The 10,572-nt window shown below is 49.0% G+C and overlaps 2 protein-coding genes across 6 annotated transcripts; both read right to left on the reverse strand.

Moving 5' to 3' along the window:
* Positions 1-1,210: 1,210 nt before the first annotated feature.
* LOC104910916 (T-cell surface glycoprotein CD8 alpha chain-like) lies at positions 1,211-4,716 on the reverse strand. Of its 4 annotated transcripts, none has more exons than XM_085223697.1 (6): positions 4,580-4,716; positions 3,750-4,118; positions 3,065-3,154; positions 2,571-2,651; positions 2,306-2,422; positions 1,211-1,447 (listed from the first exon to the last, which is right to left on the reverse strand). In XM_085223697.1, the coding sequence occupies exons 1-6, from the start codon at positions 4,623-4,625 to the stop codon at positions 1,431-1,433; spliced, it is 720 nt and encodes a 239-aa protein (XP_085079823.1). In that variant the 5' UTR covers positions 4,626-4,716; the 3' UTR covers positions 1,211-1,430. The 4 variants fall into 4 exon arrangements, with proteins under 4 accessions (XP_085079823.1, XP_085079822.1, XP_085079824.1 ...); XM_085223696.1 differs by having other exon boundaries at positions 1,391-1,544; XM_085223698.1 differs by lacking the exon at positions 3,065-3,154 and having other exon boundaries at positions 1,391-1,544.
* A 2,677-nt stretch (positions 4,717-7,393) lies between these two features.
* Positions 7,394-10,572, reverse strand: LOC100550587 (uncharacterized). Of its 2 annotated transcripts, XM_085223699.1 has the most exons (5): positions 9,859-10,572; positions 9,244-9,336; positions 8,749-8,829; positions 8,475-8,591; positions 7,394-7,732 (listed from the first exon to the last, which is right to left on the reverse strand). In XM_085223699.1, the coding sequence occupies exons 1-5, from the start codon at positions 10,193-10,195 to the stop codon at positions 7,716-7,718; spliced, it is 645 nt and encodes a 214-aa protein (XP_085079825.1). In that variant the 5' UTR covers positions 10,196-10,572; the 3' UTR covers positions 7,394-7,715. The 2 variants fall into 2 exon arrangements, with proteins under 2 accessions (XP_085079825.1, XP_085079826.1); XM_085223700.1 differs by lacking the exon at positions 8,749-8,829 and having other exon boundaries at positions 9,859-10,570.

Consider the following 10,572-nt stretch of genomic DNA (forward strand, 5'->3'; position numbering starts at 1 on the left):
TTTTATGGAGAAGATTTTGTGATGTTTTATTCTATTCTGTTTTCATATTGTTATGTGTGCACTTCTCATCTCGGGGTCCATCCATTGCTGACATGTAGCTGAGTGCTTCAGCTCAGCTGTTCTCTTCAAATCATCTTTATTCTTTCTGTGTGCAGGGCAGGAGGTCTGTGATGTGGTAGCCATCACTACAGCCCCATGTCTCTGACTCATGTAGACTTATTTTTTTTAATTAAAATTCTTGTGTTTTTGTTCTACAACCACAGGGACTCCTCCCTGCCAAAAAAGCCCAAAAAGTGCCTCAACACTGAGGGCTCTTGCTGCTGCCTGCAGGTGACCACTCACACATTGGTAAGTGCTGGGCTTCCTGCAGCTTTGCACACGTACTGACAGTTTCCCTAGGCTGGTGTTATTTGCGTCTTCTGTTGTTATTTCCTGGCTGTACAGTTATTTGTGATGTGTTGTTGTATTGCTCTGTTGCAAATATGCCCCCTTTATCGTGGATGCCAGAATCCTGGCCCCACTGTCAGATGAAAGTGCTGTTTGGTGAGAAATTGGGCCAAAATTGTCTGGTTATGCCTGGGCTCATTTCATTGGGCCTGAAAGCATTTGGGTGAGTAGGGAAAGCTGCTGTGAAGCCTTCTGGAATGTGGTAACTAAGGTCAGCCAAGAGTCAACTGTAATGTTTCAGATCCACTCACACAACGTTGTGCTGAGTCCTCAGCTGCCAAGCAGCGACCATCAGCAGCACTGATAGTGCAACTGAGAGAGCTGGAAAAGAGAGATGAGCCCTCAGGTTTGGAGATTCTTCCTGCCCTTAATAACTGAGGCATCACAATTTATTATTAGTAAAAGCTGTGGTGAAATTGATTTGTATTTCATTTATTTACGTAAAACAATTAATCAATGATGTATATCTGTGGAGAGCGTATATAAAATGCTGGAGGGATGGGAGAGTCTGACAGGATTTGGACTGGGCTCAGGAGGCCGTGAGTTTGTGATGAATGATCTCGCTCTTTGCAGAGGGGAATTCAGTTGGAAAAGTTGGGAGAGGTTTCCCACCAGAGATCCCTGCACAGAAAGACATGTATATTTCAATATATTTCTGAGTGAATTTCTTTTATTTTAAACCTAAGTGCTGTTGACTGTAGCATGTTCAGTCCTTCTGGCCCTATGAGAATTGTGAATGAATCCAAAGAACACACTGAGAGCGTTGAGAATTAGATGCGTTTAATGAGGAATACTTGAGAAGTGAGAGGGAGGTTGGGGTATGAGAGCTGAGCTTTGGGTGTGATTGAGGCGCAGGCTGAGAAGGAGCAGCCAAATGCCCGCGCTGCATCAGGGCAGCTGTGTGTGTTGCTGCTGGGATCCGTGCGGTGCTTGAGGAGGACGCCTGTGTGCCTTCTGCTGAGCAGCGACGCAGCACTGCTTGCTTACGCTGAGCTTGGTCCTGCAAGTGATCGGCTTGTGGTGAGCGCGTGTGACGCGTGGCTGTGTTTATTTCAGCACTGCTGATGCTTCCTGCTCTTAGCATGGGAACATCTGGTCTGTTTAGTAAGGAGGAATCTAAAGTGTCAGTGAAGGTTTCTGAATTTACTCTTAAATGACAATCTTGCATTTTGAAGTTGAAGTTTGAAAACACTGAAGTAAAATGGCCAGTTCTGCTGTTAGGCAGAGTCTGTTAAAGGCACTGTGTTGACTGTAAGCTGACTTAGAGCCCTTCAGGATCGACCTGCCTTTATGATACTCCTCCCCATTTTGCTTGTCTGTCACAACTGTCGATTTCTTCCCTTGAATTACAATGTTGAGCCAGAATTTTAGCAGCAAATGCAGATGTTGTGTAACAGTCTCTTCTTCAGTATTAGTGCTGCATGCTGCAGAAATTAATGCAGCTAATGGATCTTCACTGGTAATCCTGATCAGTGTGAAAAGGCCAAAATATATGGTTGAGTAATGTTTTGGATTCAGGCAATTTCAACCCCAGTATGATGATATCAGGCAATTGCACAGGCAATGCAGTTTGTAATCTCTTGTCTGTTTATAATTTCTGTTAAGAAATCCAGTAACGCCTGTTCATAATACCTTGTCTGTCAGTGTAGAACATGATAAATATTTCTGAAGCTAAAGCTAGTGAGGAGGAAAATATAGAAAAGAAAATTAACAGCAGTCCTTCAACACTTCTTGTGTCCTGGATACTCAGTGGCTGCGTGAGGGCAAGAGGCAGAGAGCCCATTCCCCTGGAGGAGCGGGCTGTGCTCAGTGGTGTGAGGCTGCAGGAACCTGTGCAGGGTGTCAGGGTGCGACTTACTTTGGCAGTGCACGATGGTGATGGTTATGGCAGTGAGGAGCAGGAGGCAGGCGCAAGACAGGTTAACCCACATGGTCATTGTACAGTAGAATCTTGGTGTGTTGTCACTGCTTGTTCCTGCAGGATGAAAGGAGAGACAGGAAAGAAGGAAGGCCCAGCTGCTGACATCTCCCTGCATCCTGAAATGGCTGCAGCCAGTTCAGACTTTAATTAGGCCACTTTTAACCAAAACAGCACTGCTGGCAGAGCCCCACAGCTGGGTTACCTGCATCTGGGCCCTGTTGTGTGTTGTCCTTCATGGTGTCCTTGCTGCTCTGGGTGGTAGTTGTGGATGTGATGTGTTCTGCTGTTGTTGTGAGTGGATGGAAAAATGGATGAATACAGTGACATACAAGAAAACAACCTTCTCCCACTCCTGCCAGGCCATAGATGAACCTGTGGTCAGCACTGCGGGGACTCGGTAGGACCCATTTTGACCTGTGATGCCCTGACACTGTGATGTGAGATCTGCTTGCATGGCTGAGCTGCCCAGCCATGAAACCTGAGGGCTGTGTGCTCAGAATTTCTTTCCAGGACCCTCAGAAATTCTGAGCTCTTTAGGTGGTTTCATGCCCTCAATGGCAGCTCTCTGGGAAAGATTACAAGTTTCTGTTCTTCTGACATCCCGAAATGCCTGCAGTCAGCACAGCCTTGAATTCATGCTGTTCCAAGCAATTCAGCACTGCTGGCAGAGCTCCTGTCTCCCCACAGCTGGGTTACCTGCATCTGGGCCCTGTTGTGAGTTGTCCTTCATGGTGGCCTGGCTGCTCTGGGTGGTGGCTGTGTGTATGGTGGGTGCTGTTGTTGTGACTGGAAAGAAGAAATAAATGAATCCAGTGAGGTACTACAGAAGAGCTTCCTCCTGGAAGGAAGGACGCAGCCAGCAGAGGAAGAACTTTTATAGGGTCTGCTTTGAGCAGTGATGGTCTCACATGCTGCCCAGCCCTGTAAACAGAGGGATTTGGGCTCCTAATTTCTTATCATCCCCTTCCGTATGTGTGAGATCTTTGTTATCTCTGTTATAAAAGATGTCCTGAGAGTCATAGGGATTTTTTTTTGTTTCTTTTTGAGGTGCTGTAAGCATATGGAGGCTGTGAGATTGTAGAGATCCAGGTGCGTTGAGCAAGGGTATGGTTGCTGTGGACTTTGTAACTCCCATCCCTCAGAAGCACTGATGGGATGGGGAGGTGCTGCCGGGCTCTGTGACCACCTGTATGTTTGGGCAGGGCTGGTACCGTGAACGGAACAGGTGGGCAGGGAGCCTCGATGAGGAGGAGCAGTGCCTGCGTGATGAGACGGCTTGGGCAAAGAATCAGGGATGTGGGGAGTGTGGGCGCTGGGCCAGATTGAGAAGGCACGGGCAGGGGTGGTGGGTGTAAGCGAGGTGGGTGAAGCTGTTGCTGACCTGGGAAGAAGGCAGGTTGTCCAGAGCTGAAGTGCAGCACCGGGTTGATGTAGTTGACGCAGAAATAGATCCCCTGGTCCTGTGCCCTGAAGGACTTCACCACCAGCCGAAAGGAGTTTCCTTTCCATAGTGCCTCAAAATTTGTAGCTGTTTTCTCACCCTCCTGCAAGGTGGTTGAATAGGAATGGGTACTGGAGAGAATGAAGTGAAGGTTCCCACTCTTGTCCAGGCGGATCCAGAAGAGGGGTCTGTTTCTCTCGTAATTCAGGCACTCCAACTCCAGCTGCTGTCCCTCCTGGGGGTGCTTCATAGTCCTGTTGAGGAACCTGGCCTCCATCATGTTCCTCTGTCCCTGGGCACCGGTGCAGCCTGTGGGCAGAAGTCGTCCATGTCCCCTCAGGTGCTGCTAGGAAAGAGCTCCTGGGGCCCTTGGGCAGGGCTCTTCCCCAACAGTGCGGTGCGTGGTAGGCAGGCAGCCGGGCTGTGAGGGTGAATGTGGAGGGAGGGTCTTGGTGTCCAACACGCTTGGGTGCTGTGCTGGAGTCACTGGGGAGTCAGTGTTGAGAGCGCCGGGCTCTCGAGATGGATGCTGCCCTTCAGAGCAGCCCTTCAGCTGCCTTCTCAGGGCTGCTGCCAATTCCCAGCTTCTTTGCCTGCTGATTCCCCACTAACATCTGCTAAATGCCCCCTCTTTCCCCTTTCCCATCCCCTCTGGCAACACCTGTCTGAACAGGTTCCTGCTGCGTATCGTGCTGCACTCACATCACTCCCACGTCCATCTGCAGTCACTGAGCAGCCCTGTATTTTGTCCTTCCCGCTTCCATACTCACAGAGCCCCAGGCTGAGCAGGAGGAGCAGTGCAGGAGACCCGGCCATCGTCCTCGGGGCGGTGCAGCGGAGCGCGGGTGATGTTTCTCAGTGAACTTTGGAGGCAGCGTAACTTATAGGAGAGGATGTGATGTCATCAGGACCCTCTTCTGTGAAGAGTCCGTGTTCAGCCTCTCATATGAAACGGAGTGAGAAAAGATTTCTGCATCACTTCATTTGTGATCCAGAAATTGGGCTTGTTTATCATGATAGCGTTGTTTTTAATAGTGCCTCTGGGATTTTGCTGCAGTGTCTTCAGTTGAGATTCAGACTGGCAATGATCCTTCTTGAAATTGGGTGAATCACCCCAGGCTGATGTTTCCCACTCACTTCACGTCCAGATCTGCAGAAAACTAGGACACGAGTGGGGCCATTGCTATGGACAACATATTGTTTTTCTTAGGGGTATTGTATTTCACTGTATTTTATTTTATTCAATTTACAGGTAAAAGTATACTTGGGAATGGTTTCCAGCATCTATCCATCTGCACCTTATCTCAGAGTCCATGCATTGCTGAGATGTAGCTGAGTTCTTCAGCTCAGCTTTTCTCTGCATCTCTTTCTAGTTTCTCTGCAGAAGCTGCTGTGTGCAAGGCAGGAGCTCTGTGGTATGACATCAGTCAAGACTGCCCTATGTCCTGTGGTATGCTGAGTTTATGTCTTTAATAATATCCTTTTGGTTTTCTTCTTCAACCACAGGGACTTCCGCCCTCTCTAAAGTAAAGAACAACCATCCCACTCTACCTGTTTGAACACTCTGAGGCTCGCCCGCTTTCTGTAAGTGACCTCACACTCTGCTAAGAGTTTTGTCTTCCTGCAGCTTTGCATATACAGTCACAACAGTTCCTCTAGGCTGGTGTTATTTGCTTTTCTCTGGGGATTTCCTGGCTTTCCCGCTATGTTTTGATAACGTGTGAGGCATTGTTCTATTACCTTTGCAAGAAAACCCTCTGGATGTTAACAAGCCAGGCACTCATGACTGATGGAACCACTGTTGTGTGTGAAAGTGAGCTGAAAGTGTCTGGGAACTCATTGGACTGTGTCAAGCACTGTGGTGAGTGCAGAAAGCCAGAGTGAGGCCTGCGGAGGTCTGTGAAACAGAAGGTATTATGAGGCTGTCCGACATGCGATGTCAGCATGAAGTTGATCAGATGTGTTGCAAAAAGAAGAGAAAAGAGGGTTAATCTGTTAAAGAACACGACAAGAGCCTTGAATTCCCATCAAGCACGTTAGAAGCGTGGGCACTTAGGCCTCCATCCATTTCCCTGCAAGACATTTATATTATGTTGCTTGTGTAGGCTCTTTCTGTTGTCAGTTTCTTCTTCTCGAGCTTAGCAGAATCCGTGCTGCCTTTGCAATGGGATGAAGAGCTGAACTAATAGGCATGCCTTGTGGATGGCTGACGTTGTCCCATATTTTGTGAGGTGCTGAAGTGATCTGCTTCTGCCTCACACCGGGACTGTGACCAAAGTAGAAAAATTCCTGATTTCTGTGGTTCAGGATGATTTATCTGCAAGGGGAGCTATTGGCAAATGAGGATGTTTGCATGTTTCTGGGACTGGATTCTTACCCTGCCATGGAGCACGGTTGCCTACACACGGTATCTCGTGTTCAGAGACGTGTTAGGAGAAGCTCTACAGTTGGATAGCAGGATAACCCAGGAAGGACTATTGCCTGTCTCAGTTTGGACATCTTTCTTCCCTCTTTTCTCCCTGTGCCAGTGTGATTCTACTGTGGGTCATTCCCAGCTACCTAACAGGTACCCAGAAGTTCCCCTACTAAACACAGAGTTGCCTTTCCTCTTGGTCCTTGTGGCTCACAGATGGAACTGGTTTCCACAGGAGGCCACTACCTGCTGTGAAATCCTCAGGCCCTGGGCTGTGAGTCAGTTCAGAAGACTGCTTTTCATAATCAGATTGTTATTTGCTGAGTTGCTTTGTGAGTCATCGCTACAGCAAAGATTCCCCCAGCCCCCGCATCTTCTGATGTTGCCCATCGCGCCATGCAGGATGATGGCGACTATGCTGAGTCACATGGGGTTCTTTTGGAGGTATCACTCGTTTCTGCTGCCTTTAAGAAACTGTTAATAAATATATGTCCTTATGGCATTTTGAAAGCTCGTTGTCAGTGGAGAGAGAGCAGTAAGGGGGCTGTCATGCATCCCTTCCCAGCAGAGACACACTTCATTGGCCAGAGAGTCCCAGGCAAGTTTAGCTCTCATGTACTCATCTGTGTGTGAACAGACGAAGCCACTGTGCTCCTAAGCCTCCATCTCTTGTCTCCTAAGTAACAAATTTGCTGGGGCAGGAATCTTCATTTCCTGGGCTGTCTTAGCAAAAAGCCGTTTCTTCTTTTAAAATTAAAAAGAAAAACAAGTGATACTGTTCCAGCAGCAAATTCTCTATTATGAAAGGCTTTGGACAGAACATGGATGTCGAGGAACAGCTCTAACTTAAAACCTTGATCTGTGGAGACAATTTAAATCAGCAACATGAATTAATTTTCTCTATGCTTACAGAGATTTCAGTTGCACAAACAAGGAGAGAATTTCTACCACAGACCCGAGTCAGACACTCTGCTCTTCCTATATGGTTTGGAGAGGAAGCTAATTGTAGAATTCTGTTTTTGTAACATTAGTGGGATAGCATGTTACGTTATGAGTCTCTCTGCCACCTATGTCAATAATGAATTCAACTAAACTACACAGTGAAAGAGGTGAAAGTTACATCTTGCTTGTAGGGAAGAATTTGGAATTGACAGAATGGGGCATTAGAACTGAGTATTGAAAGGACTGGTTTATTGGTCATCTCATGGAAGGCTCTGCTGTCCAGCACAGCGGTGCCTTTTCCCCAGCGGCACGGAGCTGCCCGGCTTCTTAGGGTCAGCAGTGTCCCCGCGGTCTGGGTGTGTGCCAGCAGTGTGGGGCAGGAGCACAGGTCAGGGCGCGGGAGGTGTGCAGTGCTGGTGGGCAGCACAGGAGGAGCAGCCAAATGCCCGCGCTGCATCAGGGCAGCTGTGTGTGTTGCTGCTGGGATCCGTGCGGTGCTTGAGGAGGACGCCTGTGTGCCTTCTGCTGAGCAGCGACGCAGCACTGCTTGCTTACGCTGAGCTTGGTCCTGCAAGTGACAATTGAGTGTGAGACATGGTTGGTTTTGATCATCCGTCTCTTTTGTGCATTTAGAACATTTGATCCCTTTGGTAAGGAAAAACTGAGAGTTGACTGAAAGTTTCAGAATTTTACTCTCCAATCAGAAGCTTTGTTTCTACTGGAGAGGGGGAAAGAGAAATGTTGGCACTCAAACATACCTGTGCACTGATTGTATTCCCTTGGCAAATTAAAGATTTCAGATATGTAATTGTATCAAAACCTTTTGCCTTCCCAGAGATGTAGAATCACTGCTTTTAGCGTAGCAGCCTGTGAATGTGTGAAATTAAGGAGGGAGTTTGGCTTTAGCTCAAGCTGCTGTTGCGAGTGTTGGCAATTGGACAATTGGAAAATGCATAGTGAGGCATGTGTCTCCACTGTGAAACCCACAGTGCTACGAGTTCTGCTTCTTCCAACCTTGATTTATGGATTTCAGGATGATCGAGGCAATGCAGTCTGGTAGATTAAGGTTTCTGTGTGTTCAATTACTGTCTGGGAAGGCAGAATGTGATGCATATTTCTTGTACTAAACTTAGAGATGAGGAAAATTTGAAAACGGATTTTGACAGCTCTCCTTTTGCATTCACTGTGTCCTGGATATGCAATGGCTGTGTGAGGGCAAGAGGCAGAGAGCCCATTCCCCTGGAGGAGCGGCCTGTGCTCAGTGGTGTGAGGCTGCAGGAACCTGTGCAGGGTGTCAGGGTGCGACTTACTTTGGCAGTGCACGATGGTGATGGTTATGGCAGTGAGGAGCAGGAGGCAGGCGCAAGACAGGTTAACCCACATGGTCATTGTACAGTAGAATCTTGGTGTGTTGTCACTGCTTGTTCCTGCAGGATGAAAGGAGAGACAGGAAAGAAGGAAGGCCCAGCTGCTGACATCTCCCTGCATCCTGAAATGGCTGCAGCCAGTTCAGACTTTAATTAGGCCTCTTATGACTAAAGCAGCACTGCTGGCAGAGCCTCTGCCTCCATATTGCTGGGTTACCTGCATGCGGGCCTTCTTGCGAATTGTCCTTCATGGTGTCCTGGCTGCTCTGGGTGGTAGTTGTGGATGTGATGTGTTCTGCTGTTGTTGTGAGTGGATAGAAAAATGGATGAATACAGTGAGATACAAGAAAACAACCTTCTCCCATCCTGCCAGGCCATAGATGAACCTGTGGCCAGCACTGTGGGTGGACTCCATAGGGCCCATTTTGACCTGTGATGCCCTGATACTGTGAAGTGAGGTCTGCTTGCATTGCTGAGCTGCCCAGCCATGAAACCTGAGGGCTGTGTGCTCAGAGTTTCTTTCCAGCATCCTCAGAAATTCTGAGCTCTTTAGGTGGTTTCATGCCCTCATTGGCAGCTCTCTGGGAAAGATTACAAGTTTCTGTTCTTCTGACATCCCAGAATGCCTGCAGTCAGCACAGCCTTGAATTCATGCTGTTCCAAGCAATTCAGCCCTGCTGGCAGAGCTCCTGCCTCCCCACAGCTGGGTTACCTGCATCTGGGCCCTGTTGTGAGTTGTCCTTCATGGTGACCTGGCTGCTCTGGGTGGTGGCTGTGGATGTGGTGGGTGCTGCTGTTGTTGTGACTGGAAAGAAGAACTAAGTGAATCCAATGAGGTACAACAGAAGAGCTTCCTCCAATCTGTGCCAGGACACAGCCAGCAGAGGAAGAACTTTTATAGGGCCTGCTTTGAGCAGTGATGGTTTCACATGCTGCCCAGCCCTGTAAACAGTGTGATTTGGGCTCCTAATTTCTTATCATCCCCTTCCATATGTGTGAGATCTTTGTTATCTCTGTTATAAAATATGTTGTTAGAGTCACGGGCATTACTAAGTTTCTTTTTGAGGTGCTGTAAGCATATGGAGGCCATTGGTACTTAGAGGGCTGATGGGATATGGAGGTACTGCTGGGCTGTGCGACCTCCGGTGTGTTTGGGCAGGGCCAGTACTGCGAGCGGAGCTGGTGGGCAGGGAGCCTCTAAGAGGAGGAGCAGTGGCTGCGTGATGAGACGGCTTGGGCAAAGAAGCAGGGATGTGGGGAGTGTGGGTGATGGGCCGGATTGAGAAGGCATGGGCAGGTAAGTGAGGCGGGTGAAGCTGTTGCTGACCTGGGAAGAAGGCGGGTTGTCCAGAGCTGAAGTGCAGCACCTGGTTGATGTAGTTGACGCAGAAATAGGTCCCCTGGTCCTGTGCCCTGAAGAACTTCACCACCAGCCGATAGAAGTTTCCCCTCGAAGATGCCTCAAAATTTGTAGCTGTTTTCTCATTCTCCGGCAAGGTAGAGGAATAAGACTGTGTACTGGAGAGAATGAAGTGAAGGTTCCCACTCCTGTCCAGGCGGATCCAGAAGATGGGTCTTTTCCTGTCATGATTCAGGCACTCCAGCTCCAGTCGCTGTCCCTCCTGGGGGTTTTGCTTCTTCCTGTTGAGGAACCTGGCCTCCATCTTGTTCCTCTGTCCCTGGGCACCGGTGCAGCCTGTGGGCAGAAGTCAGCTATGTCCCCTCAGGTGCTGCTCAGGAAGAGCTCCTGGGGCCTTTGGGCAGGGCTCTTCCTTGCCAGTGCGGTGCATGGCAGGCAGGCAGCCGGGCTGTGAGGGTGAATGTGGAGGGAGGGCCTCGGCATCCAGCACGCGTGGGTGCTGGAGTCGCTGGGGACTCAGCGTTGAGAGCTTCGGGCTCTCGAGATGGATGCTGCCCTTCAGAGCAGCCCTTCAGCTGCCTGCTCGGGGCTGCTGCCAATTCCCAGCTTCTCCAGAGTTTTTTCTTTCTAACAACTGCTACATGCCCCCTCTCTCTCCTTCCCCATCCCCTCCAGCAACAC

The sequence above is a fragment of the Meleagris gallopavo genome, chromosome 4, assembly GCF_905368555.1.
Source record: "Meleagris gallopavo chromosome 4, MGAL_WU_HG_1.1, whole genome shotgun sequence".
In the NCBI taxonomy this organism is placed as follows: domain Eukaryota; kingdom Metazoa; phylum Chordata; class Aves; order Galliformes; family Phasianidae; genus Meleagris; species Meleagris gallopavo.

Bases quoted from the DNA above. Each gene is read 5' to 3' on its own strand.
- LOC104910916 (XM_085223695.1), bottom strand. From the start codon at position 4,625: ATGGCCGGGTCTCCTGCACTGCTCCTCCTGCTCAGCCTGGGGCTCT. The intron at 3,155-3,749 runs GTCAGCAACAGC...TCTTCTTTCCAG, and splicing joins ACAACCTGCCTTCTTCCCAG to TCACAACAACAGCACCCACC. The intron at 2,423-3,064 runs GTAACCCAGCTG...TTCATCCTGCAG, and splicing joins ACAACAGGGCCCAGATGCAG to GAACAAGCAGTGACAACACA.
- LOC100550587 (XM_085223699.1), bottom strand. From the start codon at position 10,195: ATGGAGGCCAGGTTCCTCAACAGGAAGAAGCAAAACCCCCAGGAGGGA. The intron at 9,337-9,858 runs GTCAGCAACAGC...TCTTCTTTCCAG, and splicing joins ACAACCCGCCTTCTTCCCAG to TCACAACAACAGCAGCACCC. The intron at 8,592-8,748 runs GTAACCCAGCAA...TTCATCCTGCAG, and splicing joins GCAAGAAGGCCCGCATGCAG to GAACAAGCAGTGACAACACA.